General features: G+C 36.9%; 1 protein-coding gene across 12 annotated transcripts in view; it reads left to right on the top strand.

Annotated features, from left to right (window-relative positions):
* doc2b (double C2-like domains, beta) overlaps positions 1–27,417 on the top strand; it is a 411,729-nt gene that overhangs the window by 100,438 nt on the left and 283,874 nt on the right. For all 12 annotated transcript variants that reach the window (XM_017356366.3, XM_073951541.1, XM_068221539.1 and 9 more), the window contains 2 exons: positions 9,388–9,486; positions 10,057–10,224. In XM_017356366.3, coding sequence (XP_017211855.1) covers positions 9,388–9,486; positions 10,057–10,224 — 267 coding nt within the window. The remainder of the gene's footprint in view (positions 1–9,387; positions 9,487–10,056; positions 10,225–27,417) is intronic.

Consider the following 27,417-nt stretch of genomic DNA (forward strand, 5'->3'; position numbering starts at 1 on the left):
GTTAATAAGGCTAAATGTATGTAAATTTTTATAATACGACTCATTGGACTTTCATGACAATCCGGCATCTGGCAGCCATAGCAGATTTGGGATGATTATGTGCTGGTTGGTCGGGTAATGAGCTCCTATTTAGAATAACTGATCACAGGGGAGGCTGAGACACAGTGGTCATTCTCATTCTGCTGGAGATGATTTAACCTCCTTGGCAAGGGGCTTTTATTGAGGGGCTTTTCAGCTTTGAGAGTTCCACATCAATTTTTGTTTCTAATGACATTTTTGTTTGGAAACCAACAGAGATTTAACAAGAGAGAATACCAAGTTCATTTATGAGACTCTAAGGCTGTATCTGAAATTATCCCCTTTACACTACCTGACAAAAGTCTTGTCGTCTACCTAAGTTTTAGGAACAACAAATAATAACTTGACTTCTAGTTAATCATTTGGTAAAGGCAAAGGCGTCTAGATTACGCTTATTTTACCAAAATAAAATATGATCATGCCTTGTTTTCTAGTTACTTAATCAGGACAGTAAAGTCTAACTTTGCTTAGACAAAAGTCTTGTCACTCAACAGAAATAATGTACAGTATAGAATATAAAGTCATAGTGCAGTGAAAAAAAAAAAGAATGAGCTCCCATGAGCTTGGATAACTGAATTCATACAGTTTTTGCAGTATTCCCAGAGTTTCCAGAGATTATTTGGATTCATCTTCAATGCCTCCTCCATCTTACCCCAGGCATGCTCAATAATGCTGGTGACGGGGCTGGCCAATCCTGAAGCACCTTGACCTTCTTTGCTTTCAGGAACTTTAATGTGGAGGCTGAAGTATGAGAAGGAGCGCTATCCTGCTGAAGAATTCACCCTCTCCTGTGGTTTGTAATGTAATGGGCAGCACAAATGTCTTGATACCTCGGGCTGTTGATGTTGCCATCTAGTCTACAGATCTCTCGCACGCCCTCACACTGAATGTAACCCCAAACTATAATTTTTTCTTCACCAAATTTGGCTGATTTATCTATGAATCTTGTGTCCATATGGGTTCCAGTGGGTCTTCTGCAGTAGTTGTGATGATTGGGATGCAGTTCAACAGATGACTCATCAGAAAAATCTTCCTTCTGTCATTTTTTTAGAAGTCAATTTAGTATTTGTTGCTCTTAACTGGGATCGACAACAAGACTTTTGTCAAGTAGTGTATACTCTTAAAGGCACAGTTTACCTACAAATGAAAATGCTGTCTTTGTTTACTTGTACTTGTTTCAACCTTTCTTTTTTTCTGTTGAACGCAAAAGAAGATATTTTAAGAAAGCTAGAAACCTATAACTATTGCCTTACATCGTATTTGTTTTTTCTACTATGGAAGTCACTATTGGTTACATGTTTTCAGTTTTCTTCAAAATATCTTTTTCATAATGTTCAGCAAAATAATGAAGCTCACAAAGGTTTGGAACCACTTGAGGGTGAGTAACTAGTGTGTAAATTTTCATTTTAGGGGGAACTATCCCTTTCAATACTGCACTATTTAAGGAATCGTTCATTTGTTGTCCAAAACCACAGTGGACATTTTGAGGTACACTCGATCAATCGCACAATCCACCACACTGACAAGTGTATAACCAATGCATTTTTGAGAACTGAAAAATATGAACCCTAGGCTATGTTTTCGTTTTCTTGTTGGTCTTAATTTTACAAATCCACTTGAGGGCACCTTGTAATATCAAATATGTTACTGGGGCATGTTTCCTCATACATGCTTTCTCGTAAATCGACCAGAGAACGCTGTGTACATTTCTGTGCATATTAATGTCCTTCTCATGCTCATCTGTGAGCGAATTCAATTAGCTTGACGTCATTCATAATCTTGATATCAACTGACCCATATTCTTTTTTCCCTAAATAAAACTGATAGTGTTTTCAAATGCGAACTAAAAGAGAAAAGCCTTCGCGGCCATGTGCTTTTACTGAGTCCTCACTCTGCTTTTTATGGGTTTCATTTTTCCAGATTTCTACATTGGACTTGAACCCAAGTCTAGTACTTTTTGCAAATGCGGGTTTTTCTTCTTTCATTAACCGTGCGGTAACAAACATTGCATGAAAAATACACGCTTAGAGCAGCTCCTCGAATTAAATATCTTGTTTGTCACGAGGGGCACGGATGAGGTTCCTGAATGAAAGAGCCAAACTGGAGTTAAAATCCACCATTTAATAATTTGTCAAATAATTTGAATACTGATGTCCATGTAAACACAGTCACTGTCCTTCACTGTACTTCCTTCCAGACCTTCCCTCTTTTGCTCCTCCGACACGCCCCCTTAAACAGAGCTGGACACGCCCACTTTCCTGACTTTTTCCCAAAGTAGAGGTGTAAAAAAACCCTGCTGAAACAGGGGGGTTACATGGCCCTTAAAATAAAAACTACACTGGAATCTGATCATTATCTGTATTAGACAATAATTATAATGTTTGCTATTATATCAGTTCGCCAAAAAGATCTCAATCCAATGTTCTGACAAGTAAAGGCCTGTAGAAGTACAGCCTTAAGTTGGTCTAACTTCTGTCGCATTGTATTTCTTTGAAGTTTTTTCTTTGCTTTCGTTTCTGTGAACTAAATTACTGCTACCAGTCCAACACAATCTCACAGCAATTCGTAACTTTTTCATTTAGTGGCTAATTTGTATGAGTTCGTATGTTCTCATTTGTACAATTTAGTACGATTTGCTTATTCCCCAATGACGGTTGGGATTAAAAGTGATGTTTGGTGCCACGCCTCCTTTCGTACATTTTCCTACCACTGAACTTGTATGAATTTGTACAAATTAGCCACTAAACTGACAAAACGTAAAATAGATAAATTTCCTCGTAAGATCAGGCTGACCATTCTCACAGGAATTTTTGGGATCTCCTTAATAATTGTCTTTCATAAACCATATATTATTGTTAAAGAAAGACTGAGCTAAAGATACACAAAACAATGGACTGTGCGTTAATTTTACCCATTCAATGACTGAAGCCCTGTGGATGCCTGTCTCTGTTTGATTGAAAATAAACAATCACTTCATATTTGCAGAGACCTTTACTTTAAGTCTAGTGACATTTCAGAAGTCTAGGGTAGTATTAGCTGAAGTACTGCAGTCTCTGGTTGAGGTTAGTTTCTCTTTATTTTGTTGTCTGAACTCGCCTGTCATTGCTAGTAATGTAAACAAATGTTCTGAGTATCAGGAGGCGACTGTACAATATCAAGTCAAGATTTATTGTTATTCCACTACGTGCAGGAACAAAGTGGAATGAAATGTCGTGTCTTACAAGACCATGTTGCTACTTAAATAAACATAATCATAAAAAGGAACACATCACTGGATGTAAGAGCTATTTTTAGTCTTATATACTGGAGAAGAAATAGAACTATTAACTACTGTAAGCTGAGAAAATATTATATACTATTCCTTCTATGCTAATGAAGGACTACTGAGACATTCCAAGCATGGGATGGGTCCTCCTGGCGTGGCAGAGTTCATCACAGCTCCAATGCACATCTCTACCATTTGCTTACAGTAACCATGTGCTTTTCACCATACACAATTAATCTGCTTGTGATCTTCCTTCATATAACTTTGTTTATGACTTTGTTGTAGTGATGAAATCAACAGAGACATAGATTGATTGTATTTTAATATAATATATGTACTATTGTTGAGTCATGGCCTGAGGAGAGAATGTTACTGTTTTTCTCTCTCACTCCCCGATCTCCTCAACTTTGCACTTATGTTCAGTTGATTTTGGGGGTTGGTTTTCACTCATGTTTGACAATGCTTCGCTCAGGATATAATATGGAAAGGTAATGATTGATCTGGGACAATGGCTTTTACTCTGCTTCTCCGGCACACAGGTGCGTTTTTGTTGCTCAGCAGTGCACGTTACAGCTAATTTCTTTATACAGTATGTTAGTTTGTTTTATTCTACTGTCTGTATATTTAAACATTTAACTTAATAAACAACTTTGCCTGCTTTAAGGCGTTGAGATTATTTCTCTTTATCAATGATGATAACAACTTTATGGAGATTATTTACAAAGGAATAACATAAATAAATGATTTAAACATGCCAACCTTCAACTGCTTTCTGTTTCCGATTACTGGTTCAGAACAAGCGGCAACCTCCCGCTCTCCCTCGGGAGGCCAATACAGAAGTAACTTAAACTGCAATTCATCAAAATTCCGCTAGTCCTGGCTCCAAAACAGAGCAAAGTTTAATTGAGCCCACTGTTAGAATGGCCAACTTTACAACAGAAAAAAATGTGTTTACAGCCTGGTACAAAGAACGATTTTGGTTCATACAGCTAATATTACTCTTTATGACAACTGTGAGGGTGGTGAATTTTTTTATAACTCATCAGTTTCCTTTATATTAGGTTATATTAAGTTTGCATAATTAAGGGCGTGACCACTTGATTTTTGTGTTGTTTTATGTGGCTTTACACAGTCAGTTGCCTTTTGGGATTATTTCCTACAATTATCAGATGATATGGGATGCTGTATGCTCTTAGTTGGGCTCACAAACCATTCACGTGGCCTCCGAGTAAAGTTATATTCTTGTAAACCATCTCTATTAATGCATTTGTTTATTTAAGATCATTTATCATTTGTAATGTTCTTTAGTGCTGTAATGCACTCCAGAATCTGACAGATTGATTAGCTATGGGCTGTAGAACAGTCTTCTGAAGTGTTATTATACAGTGTTATGCTATAGATGTCATCAATAGTCTTGCATTTACTAACACAGACTATATTTTACGTGTTTGGAAGTAATTTGCGTTTTCCTCCTGTAGAAAAACGCCATAAGAACAATGCTTAGTGGCTCTGTGTATTACTCTAGTGTACAGCCAAGCACATGTGGTCAGAACCCAAACGAGTCGCAGGTGATAATGTATAAAGCGTTTTCCCAAAGTAAAGTATGTCTAAAGCCAGATCCAAGCAAAAATCCATCACGTGGCTGTAGCTTCGCTCACTCTCCCCCTCTTTGCCCTTGTTTGGTATCCCGCCATGAGTGCGATGATGTGCGAACAAAATGGCGACGATTAGCCGCACCTACTTGTGGCTTCTTTTGCGCTCTTCATAAACCTCTGGGTGACGTCACAGACACTACGTCCATATATTATACAGTGTATGGTTCAGAATAGCAGCGTAAGCTTCAAGCCTTACACTACTGACTATACATACAGTTTAAGTCAGACTTATTAGCCCTCCTGAATATCGTTTCCTCCAATTTCTGTTTATCAGAAAGCTTTTTTTACCACATTTCTAAACATTATAGTTTTAATGACTAATTTTTTCATAAAATGCTAAAAATTTAAAAATAACTTTACAAATAACTTTGTTTGTAGTATATTGGAGCCTTTAGATTTGTGGAGCCTTTAGATTTGTTGCTTTTTTAAAAACTATTTTCGTCTTTTCACATTTCTCAAACACTTTCATCACACACTAGAGCCACAAAAACACACAAAAAAGTGTCCTGATGTATGATGGATCAAAGCAAATCAAGTGATGTGTGTTTGTACGTGTAACAGCAATTCAGTATGACGACAGAATTTGCTGAATTCATCAAGCCAGATTGGAGGGACGGGTGGTGTCCTACGGGTGGTAAAGAGAAAGTCTGTAACAGGAGTCCAGGCTTCTCTCTCTTGTGCACACACACACACTCCACAACGCTGTACCTCCATCCTCCTTCCTCTGATTGAAACCATGGCAGATGGGGTGCAGCAAATTGGAAGGCAGAACGGTGCTGATCCGAAGCTTGCCTTTTCTCTCTCCGATAAAAAAAATATTAATTTTCAGCTTGGGCTCAAGCTGCTGATCGGGGGCAAGCATGTGCTGCTGAGATGATGAAGGCTTTGGAAAGACTGTCAAAGGTCCACGTCTATTTGAATCCTCTTAGACGTTCCTCACGGTTTCTTTACCTGCCTCTGCTCTGAAAATAAAAGGAGAAACAGTGGAATGAAGAAATTAATATTATTGTAGATGCAGACTTATTTGTCACTATCTCTCTTCGCCTCATGTTCTGTTCTGCTTTCTGTTTGCAGTTTTAAATTCTTGCACTGCCCTATAGCCATTTTGCAGCTTGGATGTCCAGAATGAATGTTTAATCTTTCAGTTGGATGATGTTTTTTAAAATCTTAAAGGGCACCTATTTTACCGCTTTTTCAATATTTAACATACGTTTTTTTGTGTCTCCAGAGCTCAAAACACCCATCAGATTATTTATTACACCTTTCAGGACATTAACATTTTCTGCTTTGAACACATTGTAGCTCTTTTTGTGGCCTGTGCCTTTAATGCTAGTTCTCCTCAACCACCGTTCCCACATGCCTGTCAGAGTGTGCCTCACTCTCCGCCTCAGCTGTGTCAGATAAACAGCATAGTGACATACATGAAGGAAGCAGATCTCAAGTAACGTTTGTGAGAAATACTACAGTAAAAACTTTCCCAATGATTATTATTTTTATTTGATGTGTTTGTTGTGGAGTTATGAGTCACACACAATGACATTACAAAGTTCACATGCAAACACAGACACACACACAGCGGACACACACACACACACACACACACTTTTTTGTGAAAAGTGGGGACATTACATAGGTTTCCATTCATTTTATACTGTCCAAACCGTATGTTATTTTGCCCTCACCCCACCCCACCCCTAAACCCAACCATCACAGGAGAATGATTGCAGCTTTACTCTCTGATTAAACTCATTCTGTAGGATTTATAAGCATTTTGAGAATGACCTCATAATTCACCTCCTTTTTGTAATACCTGTGTCATACCTATGTCATTATACAGATTTGTGTCCTGATATGTCACAAAAACACGTGCACACACACACGCACACACACACACACAACCAACCACAGCGGACACATACACATTGCACGCATGTTTAACTTTGCAGTGTTTTTGCATGCAAATGTGACAGGACAAATATTAATATCCACTGCTGTATGGATATCAGTTATGTTAATGTACAACATATACCTGATTTAATGTCCACAAACCAGAGTGGTGATAAAATAAAACGCTGTAATTCATTACACACATGCATTGTTAAAAAAAAAAAAAAAAAAACTTGTAAAACTCTTTCTTGATCACATTTGATGATGATCACAGAGCGCTGAACAGATCTTTCAATCCCGGTTGCTTTGCACACGTTCCATCTTGTTGATATGATTATACATGTTAATACTCAGCTGTCAATCAGTCGGGTGGGCTGAGAAACTGCACTCCTACATTACGTTGCGGTGAACCTCAAAATAAGGATTTGGATCCTTTTTTTAATGTCAGAAAATAAAAAAGAGACTTGTTGTCTTTATATCACCCCAATATGACTGTGGACACACCATACCTACACACAGTTCTGTCCAAACACTTCAGATTTTCAACAGATAATTTTCATCATAGGTGCCTTTTAAATTCACTGAAATATTGTCTTGCGGGCGTTAAATAATTTTAAATGGGTCTTAATTTTCTTTTATTAATTTTTAATTTTTAATTTTATTTTCGTTTATTACCAAAACTGTTCATTACCAATATTATATCAGTCTGTTTTGCATACATTTAGCTTTTAAATGTTTTTTTTTTTTAAAAGTTATGTTAAAAAAAAACTACATGTAGTGTAAACATCTAAGGTCTGCTTGTATTGACACATTATTTCAAATATGTGGCTAAGAAATAACTTAATTAGATTTTTTTTTCTGAAAAAATCCTTAGCAATTAGCCCTTTATATGTCTGAAATTTACTTCTTCATGGTCTTAAAAAGGTCTTAAAGTTTTAAATTTGACTGGTTGTGGATTTGGGAGTTTATGGGTAGACCATGTGCTCTGTTTATGTGTAAGAATTTTCTGTGTTGTGTGTTTGTTCTGACTTTATTGTCAATTTTGAGAATCGATTGCGCATGTTGTGGCAATTCTTTTCTTTTTTTAACAAGAGATTGAAGGAGCATGCTCATCTTATCCCAGCACGACCACAAAGTATAAAGGTCATTGAAAGTAGCCTTCTCCACATACAATTTTAAAGATCAGCTATTACTCAATTCACTTTTAGTTTTTACTACTTTGTAGTCAGTCATTTGTTATTTGGCATGTGGGATCACTCATTTAAACAGTGGCGACAAACATTATCATCCTCTTAGCCAACGTTAGAACGTGGATGCACTGAAGCGCTGTTTTTGCACATTTCAGTGTTTACGAATAATTACATTAAAAGGAACATGAGTAATCTTGACAAACTATACATCAGTCTAAAGCTTCAACTCTCAAGCAGCCATTGTAGCTAGTTGTTTTTCAATGGGAAGCTTATAAAAAAATGTATTTGCTAAATTTGTGTAAGTTGTACAGAAAATGCTTATTAGATATGGAGTATTTAAGTATTTATTTTTAAAGAAAAGAGTCCTCAGAACAAAATTCCATTGAACATTAATTATGAATAGTCATTCACTTGTTTATGTCATTGTTTCTTCTAAAGACCTGTTGTTTACATTGTTTACGATGTTACCTGCAATGTTGTAATGATGTAAAGGAACTTGAAGTGTTTTCACTTCAATGAACTGGTTCAGTAAAAAGAAAATAAAGTTTATGTAAATGTCATACTGTACTTTGAATGTCTATTTAAATGAATCTATTGTATTTTATTGTTTTATAAATTCAATTTCCACAATTTTTATTTGAAGGAAAATAATAATAATAATAACTTCTCTGGTTCCTTTACCATCAGCTATGCTATGAAAAAAAAACAGTAAGCTCTACTGATTTGAACTGAAATGTACAGTAAAGTTTATTAATTTAATAATTTTCCTTCGGATTAGTCTCTATTTCAAAGGTTGCCACAGCGGAATAAAACACCATGGCGTTTTACACAGCGTATTCACCTTGCCACCTATAGTAAAGTTATTTCATAAAATATCTGAAGCAAGGGTTAGTTCATTATTATTCTATCGTCATTATGTTCTTACCCACATCTTTCTAACACCATAAGATGTTTGTTCAACACAAATTAGTATATTTTTTTATTAAATCTAATGTGGTTTTGTCCCTGAAATGTCATTTCCCAAAATTAAGTAAAAAAATTTAGTAAGGAGATTAATATGTAATTCTATATGAATCAAGTGGTTTAAAGTAAGCCTTCTGAAGTGAAATGATCACTTTATTTTATTCAGGCTTTTAATTGAAAACAAGTAATGACTATTGCAATGAGTTTTCAAGTGTTCATCTTTGAGCATGTATGTACTTACACAAGGGCATATATCTTATGCTATATCAACCATTTCTCTTTAGCTGTCTAATTCTAATCACAGTCTCATTCTTTGTCTTTCTGTCTCTCTCTCTGTCCATCTCCAAAGTTTACTTGAGTGAAAGTGATGGCAGTGATGCTGAGCTCAGTGAATGCAGCAGTGACAGAAAGACCTTCGCTTCAGAGACCAATCAAAGAAGAGATTCTGGTAATGCACAATTCATAGTCAAATACTGACAAACACACACAAACATTCTCCCACCCACACAAACCAATACAACTCCTCCTTTTAGGTCTACCATTCTTCACATCAAATACACAAAGCCCCCTAAAGTCTAGTATTACTGAATATGTGTGTGTGACTTGAGGCATAATATTCAATTTAATTTTTAATTTAATTCATGTTTATTTCTATATTGCTTTTACAATGTAGATTGTAATTGCAGCTTAACATAGGAGTTTTACTAAATTGAAATTGTGTCAGTCCAGATTTCAGAGTTGAAGTTCAGTTCAGTTTGGCTTAAATTTAACTGTTGAAAGTCCAAACTCTGAAGAGCAAATCCATCAATGTACAGCTCCACAAGTCTCAATATAAACATTTTTTTTTTTTTAGAATAAACAGACATTTTGAACAAATTAGTGAATTTGTAGACACTATTGTATGGATTGTACAAATATAATGACTGTTACCCTAGAGGTTTCCCCAAAAATCCTCTAACTTAAGCTTTACATTTGAATTTATAATTTATTTATTTTGTAAACATATTTTAACATTCAGAATCGAGTGGAGGCCAGGTTCAAACACCCCAATCCAGCTTTACCAGTCCAACTCGAGGCAACGTTCATATTGAAAGTCCATCCAGTTTGGTCAGCGAGCAAAGCAGCAGCAGCAGTTTTAACCCTGGTCTGGAGGACGAGGTCATTGACCATAGCCGAACCTTACTGAGTGAGTGCCTAAATATTCTCTACTTGTTTACTTGGCTTTCTGAATGGGGATTGGTTTATTTGCAGCTAGTCCTAATTACTACAACTTCCTTTTGCTTAATATTTACTTATGTTTACTTTCTTGTACACATTAGTTAGGATGTATGTATACCATTACTACAATTGGAGAAGTTCCCAAAAGTTTTATCTTTCATTTTCAGATTTATCTTTCACTTTTGGGTACAGATTTTTTGGCCACAATATGGTTAAGGTGTAACTATTTAGCCACCGGTATAACCACATGTTTGGTTTTCATTTTTTTTTTTTTTTTTTTTTTGAAGATCCCGGTTGACGTAATGATTTTGTTTACTATGTACTAACCGGTGGTAGGTTGAGAAATTAATCATTTACAGTGCAAAGATTAATGAATAAAATGAAAGTAAATTACTGTACTCTACCGCTAAATAACACTTAATCATATTGTTAAATTGTTGTTTAATAAAATATTGTTGTATTTTGACATTTTGTTTGTATTTTAGATTAATTACAAAGATTTTATTTTTATTTCAAGAAAGATTTTCATTTCATTTTTTTTATTTCATTTTCCTGTTTAGAACATAACAGGGTTTTATTGTCATTTTGTATTATTATTCAAATACTTTTATTGATTGATAATAGTATTAAATTTTCACACAACACACATATTGAACAACATATGCATAGCTACAAACATAAGCTCCGTCCCAAATGGCACACTATACACTATGCACTCATGCACTATGTACTTATGCACTTACACACTCAACAGGATACTATATGTTTGTAGTGGCGTCCCAAATGGCACACTAATGTTTTTTTACTAAACGGAAATTCAAACCGTTTCCCTGATGACGTTTGACAGTTGCCAAATCAGTGAAATAAACGACCGACTTATCAAATAAAACCTACCGTGAGTATTGCCGCATTCACAATCGGGAGGCGCTATAATCACTCTCGTAGGAGAATTTTGCTTTCACCATCCAAAATAAATAAAGTTATTCAACATGTGCGTCCGATAGCTCTGCCCCTTCCCCTCCGCAAACCTGCGGTCGTTGAGTGCGTGAAGTGTCCATCATTACACACTTCATTTTAGCGGCTGAATGAGTGCATCATCCGGGTAATTAAAGTGCACTTATTATTTTTAGAGTTTTCAGTGTGAACACACTACTTACACTATTTATACTACAAAATGGCGTAGAATAGTGCATAAGTATGCGATTTGGGACGCAGCTATACTCACACCCCATGAAGAAAGTGGGTGAAATAATGTATTTGGAGTGAACTTTCACTTATGCCGAGTTCAGACTGCATGATTTTCAAACTAGTCGTGTCACAGATGTTTTCACACTGCTTGACTATCTGGGCTAGCGTTTCGTCGCTGCTTTGTTTACACTGCAAGATGGTTCCGCGACATGGACATTCACATTGCATGACTTTACTATAGGGAGAATCGCCGACAACTTCGTCCAAACTACGTCTCACAGCCAAAAACATGTAGTATATCTTTTGTTATTAACTACATAATGAGAAAGAAGCCTTTAATGGGGTAGAACATGTACATGTTTGCTCACCTGGGTTTAAAGGGAATTAGACATTTCTCCTCAACTTAAGTTGATAATAAACTAATTTCTTTCTGTATGAAACGTCAAACAGACACGATTGCTCCTGAGCCTTGTCAAACCTCCTCTAGTTTTTCCTCCATTTCGTGGGTCCAAATAAACCGAAAAAGAGCGCTTTTAACTTCTCCCCCAGCCTCCCACTGGCCTGCAGCAGGTATACACACACGCACACACAAGTGAATGCTGTTCTCTTATTGGCTGTAGGCGATGGCTGATGTTATTTTCAGTCAAAACTTAATTCACACGGCATGATTTGAATCGCCGACAGCTCCAGATATTTAGCATGCCAAATATCTCACAGGCATCGGCGACTCATCGGCGATTCTCTCAGATGGCGTCTTTGATCGTTCATACTGTGTGATTGTCACTCACGTGCACGAGCAGCGATTTGCCTGTGATTTCAGGCATTTGTCTGCGATTTCTCAAAACCTGTCGGCGAGCCAAAATCAGGGCTAAAATCACGCAGTCTGAACTAGGCATTAGGATATAGTAACCCCTGAGCATTCAATGTAGGATAGAAAAGACTGCCAAACCTCATAGAAACTTTTTTGTAAAACTTCAGATGGTGTATTTAAGGTACTCTAGTTTAAGATGTAATCACACTTCTGAATCCAGTGTTTAAGGCTAATTCTCATTTTATAAGGGATTTGCAAAGCATAAATAGCCTTCCTCGCTTTAGATGAGCTCACAAAACTATATGCCTAAAATGTAAAGATAATATTAAAAAATACAGTGAGCTCAGACATTTTTAGTTCAGACTGAAGAGTATTCCAGGATGAGGGGGCGGCATTACAAAACTCTCGCCTCCCCATTTCTATTTGAACCCATGGAACAGTCAAAAGATAATATTCACTTGCACGTCGGGCATACTGGCTTTTTGACCTATGAAGAAGGGAACTTGGGTATAAAGGCACCAGACCCAGAAAAGCCTTTCAGACCAAAGTCATCCAGTGGTTGTACAGTCTCACATTCAAAGAAGGCCACTAAGCTTTGGCACACAGTTCACAATGGTGAGTTTGTCTACGACAGCCTGTAACAAACCTCAGAGCGCTGTAATAAATGGTGGTAATTAATGGTTTGTTCTACAAAAGGGTTGGGAAAATTTGTAAAAGTCATTAATATAGATTTATCTACATTTAAAACAAACCTTAGATCCTGAAGACAAGACTGAACAATATTTAAAGTAGTATTTATAATATTACAATAATATAATATATAATATTATAATATAAATTATTTATAATAGTTTATTCACTTTAATAGGTCTTAAAAACCACCAGCTACTTCTAAATAACTGGTTTGTAAATAGTTAAATTCTTCATTAAAAGTAAATCATTAACAAAGTATGAAAATACAATAATTAAGCACATTATACATGTGCTAATAAGTCAAGAATTTTAAGTGTAACCCCATATATTTTAGGCTGTTATTTGGCCATAAATTACATTATGTTTTCAGTTCTGATCAATGTCCTGTTTGTTTACGAAGAGTCTTTTTTTAGCTGAGGGAACATTGCGTGTCACAATTAGCTGCTTTCATTGTCCACCTTACTATCTCTGTTCTCTATCTCCTTTCTCTAAAGCAACTTAAATTCCCACTTTCAAAGAATAAATAGCCCTCATTATTCCAATAATATTGTAGGACTTGCTCGAGCGCTCTCCAATTTGTACCACTCACTTGCAGAGATAAGAACTCTCCTCTCTGTTGTCTCTTCACAGGCTTCTGCAAGCTTAGCATGAGGCGGTTTATCTTCCTGCCCTCCATGTAAATGATAAAACTTTCAAATGTCATTGCACAACATAAAAGGAACAAATTAAAGCTTTTTACCTTCATAGCTATGGGCCCCACGTAGTTAAGGTGGGTTTGCTGTCATTTTCTGATATTATTTGTCTTCTAGCTGGGAATCCTTACAACTGTATGAAAGTTGTCGAATTTGACTCTTTGATTGTAGTCTTGTAGAGACACTAGTTTAGAGATTGTACTATTTTGGGCCTGTTTTGAGGTGTTTTCAATCATCTTTGTTGATCAGTCTTCAAATAGGTTGGCAACATTTATCACCAACAGAGCCATTTTGGGCCCTTTACCACAAAATACAATTTATTGAACATATTTGATTGTTAATTTAAATCAGCATTAGCATTCCCTGGAGAGTGTCATTGCGGTGTTTTTTTGACGCTGATTGTTGAACTTTTGCTTTTACAGAACCTGTGAACTCTTGTTTTGGATTTTATTTAGGCCAATGCAGTCAATGGCCTTACATCTTCTTATTCTTGTGAAATCTTGCACATTCATCAACCTAGAAGAGCCTTAACTTAAATAGACTCTCAATAGAAAGGAAAGAAAGAAAAGTATCGGAAATGGGAACATTTGGCTGTTATCCCATCTTAGTGAGGTCCACGTCTGCTCGCTGAATCTGAAGTAGAATGCGCTGTCCTGAGCTGGAACTGAAGAACTCTGACTTCTGACTTCAACTGTATGTATTCTCTCTCTCTCTCTCTCTCTCTCTCTCTCTCTCTCTCTCTCTCTCTCTCTCTCTCTCTCTCTCTCTCTCTCTCTCTCTCTCTCTCTCTCTCTCTCTCTCTCTCTCTCTCTCTCTCTCTCTCTCTCTCTCTCTCTCTCTCTCTCTCTCTCTCTCTCTCTCTCTCTCTCTCTCTCTCTCTCTCTCTCTCTCTCTCTCTCTCTCTCCCTATCTCTCTGGGCTCTGTCCTCGGGGTCGGTCTTGATTGTCAGTTTTTTATAAGTGTTGTGTTTTAACACCTTTAAGAGCCGAGTTGACCAATGAGATAGTTACCTTGCCAAGGGAAATTTTATGGAGCTTTGTGAGCTTAAGGATTTGCATTTAATTCTGGATAAAGCTGATGAACAAATGTTTACAGTTTATTAAAATGTTAATATGTTGCACATGAACATAGACATGAACTGTCTATGATCTTTTTTAGCTGTGGTAGCATTTAACATTTATTGCAGCTTTATTAAAACACATAATAATAATACATGAGCAAGAGACGTGTTGCAAAACACCTGATTACACTCATAGAGAGAATAAAGGATTACATGAAAAGAAGCATACATTTTAAGCAAGTTGTATAGGAGCATGACCTTGTCAGCACATTCATTTCTGTCTTTAATATCTTCGTTTAATAATAATCGTATTACACACCAACCATTGCTCTCTTTCTGGATGGGAGAAGTTGATGGTGCATTATTTGTTAAATAAAGCAAAATAATTGCTTGTGTGATTGGCCAAATCCATTACACTTGGTCTAGAGATCTATTTGGTTTATACATAGATGTTTGGTTTATACATAAAGATCCCTTCAGAAAGATATGGTGATGGTAGGTTATGTAATGACTTAAACACAAAGATTACATTTTTATAAATAATTCTAGAGTTGAACAGAAGCCACTTTAGAGAAATATTTTGAACCATTTGGGGATGAAATAGAGGTTGGATTTATAATGTAAATAATTGCAATAATCTAAAGGGGTAATACAAGCAACACTCTCTTTGCATAGCTTTCTTTTAGTCAAAGTTATTTAAAATGCCTCTATCTGTGTTAAAACTACACTAACTTCTGCGAGAGATTATTTTAACGTCACCCTTAAATTTCATGTCTCCCAAACGGTCTTGTTTGTTTACAGCCAAGGCGGAATAAACAAATGCAAAATATTCTTCTGAGAGCCATACAGCATTTATAACAGCCTGGCTTGTGTTTGCCATTAATCACCTCATGTAATGTGGAGGCGTGCGGTCGGCATACACTCTCATTCATTTTCATTGGGCTTCGTGTGTGCTGGCCAGCTAGTCATGACCAATGAGTCTGTGGAGATCTTCTCCCATCCAAGGTCAAGTCTGTGTCTTTTTGTTTCAGCTTTAGTACCTGAGTTTCTTTCATTTTACAATGCCATGACTCTTTTAAAACATTCAGAAATGTAGTCTTATTGTATTAACGTACACTCACTGGCCACTTTATTAGGTACACCTGTCCAACTGCTCGTTAATGCAAATTTCTAATCAGCCAATCACATGGCAGCAACTCAATGCATTTAAGCATGCAAACATGGTCAAGTCGATCTGCTGCAGTTCAAACCTAGCATCAGAATGGGGAGGAAAGGGGATTTAAGTGACTTTGAACGTGGCATGGTTGCTTGGGACAGATGGGCTGATCTGAGTATTTCAGAAACTGCTGATCTACTAAGATTTTCACGCACAACCATCTCTAAGGTTTACAGAGAATGGTCTGAAAAAGAGAAAATATCCAGTGAGCGGTAGTTCTGTGGCCACAAATGCCTTGTTGAAGCCAGAGGTCAAAGGAGAATGGCCAGACTGGTTCAAGGTTAAAGAAAGGCAACAGTTGCTCAAATAACTACTTGTTACAACCGAGGTGTGCAGAAGAGCATCTCTAAATACTGTATATACAACACGTCCAACCTTGAGTCAAATGGGCTACAGCAGCAGAAGACCACACCGGGTGCCACTCCTGTAAGCTAAGAACAAGAAACAAGACATTCAGATGGTAGGGCCAGAATTTGGCCTAAACAACATGAAAGCATGAATCCATTTTGCCTTGTATCAACGGTTCAGGTTGGTGGTGTAATGGTGTGGGGTATATTTTCTTGTCACACTTTGGGCACATTAGTACCAATTGAGCATTGTGTCTTCGCCACAGCCTACCTGACCATGTCCATCCCATTTATGACCACAGTGTACCCATCTTCTGATGACTACTTCCGGCAGGATAACGCACCTTGTCATAAATCGCGAATAATCTGATTGGTTTCTTGAACATGACAATGAGTTCACTGCACTCAAAAGGCCTCCAGAGTCACCAGAACTCAATCCAGTACAGCATCATTGGGATGTGGTGGAACAGGACATTTGGATTATAGCCAACAAATCTGCAGCAACTGCGTGATGCTATCATGTCAATAAGCTTCAAAATTTCCTTTCAAACCGGAAAAATGAATTTGCTCGAAATAACACAAAAAACAATTTTCACTTTTTTTGAAATACTCATGTCCTAATAGTGTTTTTAACAACGTGGGACATGTATATGACGTATATGTCAACATCTCAAAAAATGTGTTTTGGTGTTTCATGACCCTTTTGCCAAAACTAGTCAACCAAGCTTTTTTTTTTATTATAGAACTTTCATGAAATGCTTGACAGGTTATTAGCTATTAAAATACTATGATTTTAGAAAAAATTTTACTACTACTACTTCCACTGCTGTTGATAAACGTATATCAGTCAACTCATCTGCACTTGCAATGTGTTAAGAGATCGTTTAAATCATGGCAAATTAAAATATTTGATATTCTGACATTTTTATTATCTGTTTAAAAAAAAAAAAAAAAGAAAAATCTTTAAAACACTGAATTTTTATATATTAGAAGAGCTTATTAGAATAAAACAAATGGTAAAATTTTACACAAACTCATACCCAATTAAACCACTAAATCCAAAATTGTCTCTGAAGTTTTTCTATAGCTAATATTTAATGCATAGCATTAGCATTTTGTGGATATTCCACCAGAGCTATACTTTGGATTAGTGATGCATTAACTACCACAACAAATGAATTTCTTACATTCTCTTCAAACAGCTTCTAGTATATTAAGATCTAACACTGTTTTTATTGCAACACGTGATAAATCTGAAATGTCAAATGGTTTACACCGGCTCATAATTGGATAGCCAATTACTCTGTTCTCTTCTGACATGTAAAAAGCCCCCTGTAAACAAGCAGCACAATGTAATAGAGGCAGTGATATGACAGAATTGACTCGCATCTCCTGCTCCTCTCCATTTTCTCCAGCTCTTTGTTGCTAATGTGCCAAGTGTCCGGTCTGTTTCACTGCGGGCTGGTTTGGTTTGTTGCGCTAATTTTTATAAACATTATTTAAAAGGTTACGATTTCAAGAAAGAAAGAAAGACGTATTATCAAAACCTATTTTCAGATACATTGTTAAGAACTTTATTTATACAACTTTAACCTGGTTATTCTGAAGTGTTTTTAAACCCTCAGATGCCACATTTTTAAATAGGTGTATTTTGACCAAATATGATCCTATTCCAAACTATACAATCAAAAAAATAATAATAATTAAACTGACACTTATGACTTTTTTGTGTGTTTGTGGTTCAGGATCACAGAAGTTTTCCTTGCTGTTTAGCCATCAAACACAATTTTAAATATTTACAGATATGTACAAGGCAGCCCAAGATACTATTGATTTTTTTTTTCTTCAATAAAGTTTTAAGAACATTTTTAGCTGACAAATGGGTGGTCCTTAGTGATTAATAAAACTTAATGACTATTGGTACTTTGAGAAATAAAAAATACATAGAGGCACAGCATAATAATACTATTGGCTTGGTAAGGTATTATAAAGCAAAACAATCAGTCCATGCAAGAAACATTACGTTTAATCCATAGCCTCTAAAAACAGAAGTTCAACTTGTGTCTCATAAGCTTGCATTTTTTCCTATTCTACTGCACATACAGCTCCACTGAGTGGTACGGTATGTCACGGTATGGTTCGATACGCTTTTATGGCCGTTTCCACTGTCAAAAGGTACCTAAAAGTAACCATACCGTACCACTTTTTAGAACCCTTTCTAACGGGTACCTAAAACAACAAAAGGATACCAAAAAGCAGAGCCAGAGGCAACTGAACGCTATTGGTTTACAGAGAAACATCACTAGCTCATGCACAAGCCAGAAAAATGAAAACAAAGAAACCACCATTAAATACACAGCCGAGACATTACACTGTAATAATATATACATATAATATGGTCAAACTGAGCTCAAATAAACCTTGTAGTTGTCTTGATGAACAACCTTAAAGCCAAGAAAAACATCAGAATCTACCTTGAGTCCTGTCGTTGTTTACAAGGTTGTCTAAAGCGCTAGTGGTTTCACTTTCTCGAGAGAGAGCTCGAATGCGCGTCAATATTTTAAATAACAAACTTCTTGAGCTGATGATAAAAACGAGGGCATGATTATTGAAGTGCTTCTGACATCCGGTCCTTTCAGAAATGGACAAACACGAAAAAATGATGGAAAAGCCCGAAAAAACAAAGGAGCAAATGATTGTTTCAGCAAACTAAAACAAGAACAAACTACTACGTTTAACTATTATCATCACCTTTTGGACTATTATGTATGAAGGAATTACTTTCTAATAGAGATTACATGTGCTGGTAAAAATTAAAGATACAGATGAGAGGTTTGCACTGACTGCGGGGTATATGTTGCGTGTTGTTTTTGTATGCTGTGTGTAGTTTTTCTGTAATTAGTAACATATCAGAGACTGTAAGGGTCTATATGTGTTCTTATATGTTGCATTTATTTATTTATTTTATATAATTGCAAACATTACAGTAGGCTATTTTGCACTACTCATTGATCTGCAGTTATAATCAGATCATGTTCATAGAAAGGTTAGTAATAAACATTTATACACAAGTCTTTATCTGTATAAAGCATCTGTTTTGTGAGAAGTGCTTCTCATATGATATGTGAACGACCTGTACAGCTTTACTTTGACATTTTCTTGAGCGACAATGACGTTCACAGAAACTTTCTGACGTACACCACACTTACCATTGGCACCCTTTTGACAGTAAAAATGCAAGCCTGATAAAGGTAACCCGTATCGTACCGTACCATGCCACACCACACAGTGGAAATGAACCGTAAGACTGACACCACAATTTACAAGTGAACTGACACCACAAAATTTTCAACACCTCCAGTTGTATTATATGTTACATGATTCATAAGGGATGAAGTACAACAAGGTCATTGTTATTGCAGAATAAAGCCAGACAGAGGGATGTTGTAAAAGACTGAAATGCTTTATTCTGCAAAAACAACAACCTGGATGTACTTTATCCCTCTTGTTACATGACTACTTACCACAAAGCATCAAAATTAGACACAAACATTGTTCTGAGCCATAAAAGTTTATTAACTTTTTATTAACTTGTTAATTAAGGGTGGTGTCACACTAGCACTTTTTGTCCCCACCCAGATTCCTTTGATGTCAGCTGTACAACAAAATTTCGTTTTCACAACGTTTATTCATCTCTGTTTCACCCAACATTACCTTGGCAACAAGCGGGACTGACCCAGTGCAAACACATTGATAATGTCTTCTTGCATTCTCCAGGCATCGCTTGATGTTTAGAATGTTTTTAGTATTTTATTTTTATTTTATTTTTTTATTTTTTATTATTATTATTATTATTTTTGTGGCAGAAAGACGCAAGTGGCTATCTGTAAGCACACCGGGGTTCAGAAGGAAAAAAGACAGTGTGAACACAAACCAGCCGAGAAGGTGGACAATCGAACTTGGGTTCGGTACAGGCATTTAAACCAAGTGTGAAAGCACCCTAAAAGCAAAACTGACTAAAACAAAAATGACTGAATGGAGCATATTGTATTATTCAGTCACACGATGGTGGCATGACAGACAAGCATATATATTGATGGTAACTTATTCACTGATGCTTAAGATGATTAGAAGTACCTGGATGAGCCTGTTATCAGTTTAAGAGGTTGTTATCTGGGAATAACATACTAGCGAATCTAATATTTTAGACAGCCATGTAATAAAGTGTAGTAGCCACTCATGTACCAGCTGTCACTTGATTTTACACAGCACATTCAAGCCACTTCAATAAGAACAGGACAATTCAGAAAACACATCTTCTTGGGTACATTGCTGTCAGTCTCAGTCACTGCTTGTGTGAATATAGCCATTCAGAGAAACATGTACATATATATCTCTGACATTGAGATTTTAATTGATTCCACTGACGTTCGTTTTGCGACACCCAAAGTCATTCTTTATCACCCACCAACTTGCCGCATCACTTCATTTCATCTACCTTGACATTTCTGCATTTGATTCTTTTCATTTTTCTTCCCACTTAGCCGCTTGCGTTCATTTGGATACATCATCCTTGGCTCAATTGAGAGTCATCACTCTATATTATTTCTGTGTAGATGCACAAAAGACCAAACTATGCACATTGGCAGTGCCTCTTAAAAAAATGATGAACGATCAGTGGAATTCACTGTGAAGGGGAAGCGTTCACTCGCTTGGCTAAACATCGCATTTAGGCTTTTTTTTTTTTTTAATTAGCCTGTTTTGCTCAATGTTGTCAAACCTTTTCTCTTTAGTTTCTTACTCGCTTGACTTTCTGCATTTTTTTTATCTTGTTTGTGGCTTTGGTTTAGCTTAATTTTCCTGTAGACTTGGCTGTCTTTGAGCCTCCAATCATTCATAAATTATAGTCTATGAATTATATTTACTAACAATCATTTATAATAGTTTAAAATTATGTTTGATCTTGAATATAGTGCATACAAGCTATATATTAGGGCATTGGTTTAATTTATTTGTGAGGAAAAAGTAGCACATTAAATTTTGAGATGCTCTATTTTTAAGTTATATCAATATCTTACACAAGCAATGAGTGCAATATCATGTTTTTGTCATACATTTATCGTAACTGCTTTTATAACCCTAACCTCACAACAGCAGAAACTGTGCATAGTCAGTAAGCTTTTAAAGTGAAATCTCTTTTGATGAAAATGCAAGCACTGTGTCTGTAAGACTTTCCAGTATGTGTCAGTATTGTTTTTAATATGTATATTATTAATGATAGATGTTATTATGCTTCTGAGTGTTTGAAGAATAAATATAAGTATGTATATTTTCCATGTTAGTTTAAATGCAGGCACATTTATGTTTTATTTTCATGTATGTCATATTTCTGATAGATTATGGAGATGTACTGTTTCTAGACGATAGGTTGTGTTTGTGTATAAATTGAGACGCAAGTTTCATTTTTCTTTTCTCTCAGTTAGTTATTGTTAGGGGCCGTTACGCTTGCTGGTTTATTACCTAGCTACTAGCTACTAGTTACTAGCAACTGTTAATTAAACGAGGAAGGAAGTCAAAGCTTGACAGACTAGTGCAACGTCAGTACGGCTGTCTAGTTTGTGGACGAACATTGTGTATGTGTACGCAATAAAAGTTCAGCAGTGGCTCGAGTTGTATCCATAGTACTTGCCCTGAAACCCTTCCAGTGTTTATTGAGGTACAGTGAGTAACCTGATAAAAACTGGACAGTGTCCATCATAACAGCAGGTGCAGTGGACAACAACTGTTCATTCTTGGGTGTGTGTACTAGGGTTGGGTTGATAGACGATGCCATCGTCCATCGCCGATAGACATCACAATGCTGAGCCTGCATCGGGACCCATCCCACCTCTGTCGCAGCAGCAACCCGCTAGCAAAAATACACACTTAAATTCACAATAATACGTCAGTTTTAAAATGGCATTTTAGAACTAAATGATCCACGTCCATGCTGAAGCTTCACCTAGCAATTCTGAAAAGCCCTCCCTCTGTACAAACACACACACACACACACACACACACACGCACACACACACACACACACACACACACACACACTCACACATAGATATGCAAACATCTGAGCTCCAGGCAGTCAGCGGGTGCTTTGAGCACAAAACCACAGAGAGCAGTGTGCACGTCAGACAGTTTATCAAGGATGTACCGCTGGATTGCATCTCACTATAGTTGTTAAACTTGACATTTAATTAATCTTGTCTCTTTCTAATGACTCTTCGGTCTAGCATTTCTAGTTCTATAATGATTTGATCAGCTGTAGTTTAAAATTACGTTGGGTTTGTTTCCTCTAAGGGTTTATTATGCGGTCTCTGTCTCCTTCTTGTGGATGGCACTGTATCCCCGAAATTATAAATATTTAAAATAGCCACTATCCTTATAAATAAACTCCATAGTTGCAGTCTAAACATCTACAATCTTGCCTAAAAAGCCTCAAACGTACATTATTTTGTCCAACAGCTGCAATATTTGTCAAACTATAGTGAGTTTATTGATCTGCTGTCACTCTGTGTGGGTGGAGTAATACAGAAGGGTGTGGAGGCTGTTCAAGTTCTGATATTGCAGAATATCGCACTGCTATCAGCCAATCAGATTTCAGAACCAGACAGAATTGTTGTATAAAATGAACTAATACAGCCTTATTGTAAAGTGTTATCAACGATTTCAGCTTTTTTATGTTCACACTGATGGTTTCAGTGTGCACATGGCCCTTGTGCTTTACTATGGAAGTATTGTTTTGTCATTCGAGCTTTGTTCATGTATATGGATGTGCTGTAGCAGCAATACTCCACATATCCACTATGTTGATCCAGACTCATCCGCTCTCGCTCTATTGCTGTGGATGGCTGGATTCCTGTAATGCCAAATTCCTCCAAAGCTCTACAAACGGATTGTCCTGCAAAGCTTCAGCATCCCACCTCCACTGCCATGAGCCTACCTCCCCAGCCTTATCTGTGGTAGTCACTAACTAGGTCATCTGCTTGTAGGGCATCTGAATTTGCTTGTGAATCATCTGTAGGCCATGCTGATATTGATACTAACAAAACAACTGTGAGGATATTGCATTAGTCAAACATAAAGGTAATAGTAAAGAACTTATATTAGACAATAAATGCTCAGTTAGTTAGTATGTTTAGATTTCAGCAATTGGTTTATTGTTGCTAATTGATCCAAAGAAGCAAATTTGAATGTAGCAGTGTGTTGTTGTTTTCCCTCGTAATTTTTTTACTATTTTAATGCAGCGTCAGCGAGGCAGTGGTGCAGTAGGTAGTGCTGTCGCCTCACAGCAAGAAGGTTGCTGGTTCGAACCTCGGCTCAGTTGGCGTTTCTGTGTGGAGTTTGCATGTTCTCCCTGCCTTCGCGTGGGTTTCCTCCCGGTGCTCCGGTTTCCCCCACAGTTCAAAGACATGTGGTACGGGTGAATTGGGTAGGCTAAATTGTCTGTAGTGTATTAGTGTGTGTGTGTGAATGTGTGTGTGGATGTTTCCCAGAGATGGGTTGCAGCTGGAAGGGCATCCGCTGCGTAAAAACTTGCTGGATAAGTTGGTGGCTCATTCCGCTGTGGCGACCCCAGATTAATAAAGGGACTAAGCTGACAAGAAAATGAATGAATGAATGAATGCAGCGTCTTGTGCTATTTTGGTTGCATTTTGACCTCCAATGACATGCATCAAACTGAGGAGCCACAATATTCTTATTAATCAAATTCCTAAGGCTCGTTCACACTAAGCATGCCAACTATGACGGTAATGATATAGATAGAGCTCTAAAAATCATTCACATGGTAAAGAATAGCATAGTTCACACCACAACTACAACGATAAAGATAGGCAGAGGACCGATATTGTTGGGATCACTTTCAGAACTGTAGTGTACAGTCCACAGATAAAATTTCTTATGGATTTTATCACGGTCTGGCTTTGGTCAACAGAAGGGTTTTACGACTCCTGGCTCCAAGAAGTCTGGATTTTCGTGACAGCTTAAGTTGTTCAGGGGGGGACTGGAGAGATAAGCAGGAAAACTTCACAGACATTCCTGCCCAAATACACACACACACACCCCCACGAGGCTGTTCCGACAGAAAGAAAATGAACTCATCAAATCCTGAACCAGCACAAAACCAATGTGTTATGTTTTGTAAACTTTGTATCTCATTTCTGACTTTTCTTACCTGTATAACCTCTCTTATAACCTGTATGCATGTTCCCTTTAGGCCTTTGTAAAGCATAAATATTGTAAGGATATGAAAAATTATGTTGATGTACTGTTAAACCCCCCATGTTTGATACCGATGGGTTTCTGCTGACATTTTACAACACATGATGCATAGAGCAAGACCATAACTCGCATTGCTTTATTCTTTAAAGCCCTGTCTTAAATGCCTGTCCGCATGCTTTAGGCGGACACTCAAATTTGCATACGAGCAGCCCCGAGACAAAGGAAGGTTCGCGCGCAAACTTTCCCCTGAAATCATTGGTCAGAATGCTGTACGGGTTGTCACGTGACCCGCAGGTATAAGCAGACCTTCTGCCCAAACATCTGGGCAGAAAGAGAACGTCCTAAAAAGAACATCATTGTCGGTGGCCCTCGTGCCACACGGCTCTTCACAGCCGCATGGACTTTCCCGCCACGTTTTCTTTATTTTCCGGCAAAAGTAAACTCAGTTTAAAGTTTGCAATCGAGTTCGTCCGAACGGCATTACAAACTTAACGCATCAAGAAGGACATCAAAGGAGTTTCATCAGGACGGAAGCATAAAGAGAGAGATCCCAGGCATTAAGTCCAGGTACCTTTAGTTATGCGATTAAGCTGTGCCCCTTTTATCAAAAAGGTGTTTTTCATAATCTTGGTGGTCCTGAATAGTGTGGTGGAACTGAAAGTTTTGTCACTCTTTTACCTGAAATCTCTATTTCCTCGCTTTACTATTTCTCTTTGTTGTTACACGTTCTATAGACCCGATATCTCCACGTGGTTTACCTTTGTTCTGTGTTTAATGTATGTTTGTGCGTTTGTTTGTTTGTCTGACTAGTCAATAAATTCCATTATAATCAAATTAATTGTATTGTTTGCCTCACGAGAAAATGTCACTGAAATACAGATTCCCCTGCCTAGCTATTATAAGTTGTTTAATACTTGTGAATGATTAATCTACTTCACAAGAAGTAGCAATTAAATTCCCTTTTTCTAAATGAATAGATTACCGCGTCCGCTCGGAAGAGCGACAGTTCTGCTTGTGTTTGTTTGGTCAAATTGGCAAATTGATCCGGAATATTAATGATTAATAATAATTCGTTATTGTTGATAATTAATATTCATAATCTGGGAGTCCGCTCGGTCGCGTGAGCATGATCATATACAATCATATGCTGACCAAACTGACTGAAGCTTAAGCCGGAATATTAATAGTTAAGAATAAACCGTTATTGTTGATTATTAATATTCATAAAATGAGCTAATTTCATGTTACAGAACGATAAAACACATTCCTTTAAAAATGAAAGGTCTAGAGAAATTTAAAGAAACAGACAACACCGTTAAGAAGCACATTGCTTGATGTTATGCCCTCTTTTAAAAGATTTTTAAAAAAGATAGTGACTATCTTGGAAACAATTGATTATACCATGAGAAATAATGAAAAAATATATATATATATTTGGAATTTATGACATGTAGGCAAATTGAAGTATACACATAAAGGTATCACAGGAATCCAGTGCTAGTTTCAGTGTCTTTCTGTTGCCTTTTTTGAAAATGCTGGGGAACTGACTATGGGCGTACTTACACTATATACAGTTGCCTTGAACTGGGCCAAAGCATGCTTGTCCCCCCTCCCGTCTCCTCCGACAGCCCGCACTCACATTACATTCGGGCCTGGGCATGCTTACTTCAACGATGATGTGCTGTTCAGTTAGCGCTTTCGCTTAGCACAGTGGACATTTCTTCAGTTATATCGTTTAATTAGTTTGATATGCAGTGACACGGTCAAATACTTTGCCGAATAGATCAGCCACTTTTGACACTCATAAACAATCATAAAACCCTTGTGCTGCAGGAATTAGGAGGTTTGCTGAGGGTTCAGCTGTCGTGCAGCGAGGGGTTTGCGTCTTTAATAAACTTCGACAGTTAGCGTTCATTGAACAGTAAGAATGAGTAATAAATCCATATGAAACAGCCCTTTAAAAGTCACGTCTCACTTTCAGTTTCAGGCTAAGCATAGCATTCGGATAGCATTGTGTGAGTAGGCCCTACAATTGCTAAATTTACTATTTGATTAGGTTGATTACATGTTACCAGCTCAGAAGTATGTTCAGACCTGCTGGTTACAAGGGACAATAACAAACTAAAAGCATAATCTAAAAACAAACAGATTATTATCATTTATCTGTGTGGACAAATATATTTATCGTTTTGTGCTTGGTGTGAATGGGTCTTTTATTTGTTAATGAGGAATGATACGAAAAGAAAGACCCTGACCCCTACTCAATTTTCCACTTTAGTTGGGCGTACATTAAGACACTACAAAAACTCTCAGAAACTTCTGGATCACATGGACTAAAGAAAACTAAATAAAAAACTAAATAAATGAATATTGTGCTACATATTTACTGGATATAATTATAAAAATCTACATATCGAATTACTTTTTATCATATTTTTGACCTGTTATTTGTGTTCTTCAATTTTAAATCAGCTTTGATATGGTTTTTGGACTTGTAGTGCGAGCCTACTGTAAATATCAGGTATGTTTTCAATTTATTCATAATGTATGAGAAAGCGACACCATGTGGCCTTCTCCTTGGACTTATGGTATAAACAGTGTACGTTTTTTGAATGAAACATGGGTTGTGGAAGTTGTTCTGCATTGTGGAAAACAGAAACAGATATTGTATGGATTCCCTCATTCTGATATTCATTCTGACCTTTCATAACCAAACCAAAACATTTCAAATATTTGTTTGCAACAAATAAGGTTTATTGAACTTAGACAATACTAGCAAATGGCTCTTAGGAGCATACCTGCCAACATTACAGTTTTTCCCGGGAGTCTTCCGTATTTCAGACCTATCCTCTGCCATCCTCCCGTTTTGTTACTTCTCCCAG

The sequence above is a fragment of the Danio rerio genome, chromosome 5 (genome assembly GCF_049306965.1).
Source record: "Danio rerio strain Tuebingen ecotype United States chromosome 5, GRCz12tu, whole genome shotgun sequence".
Classification (NCBI taxonomy): domain Eukaryota; kingdom Metazoa; phylum Chordata; class Actinopteri; order Cypriniformes; family Danionidae; genus Danio; species Danio rerio.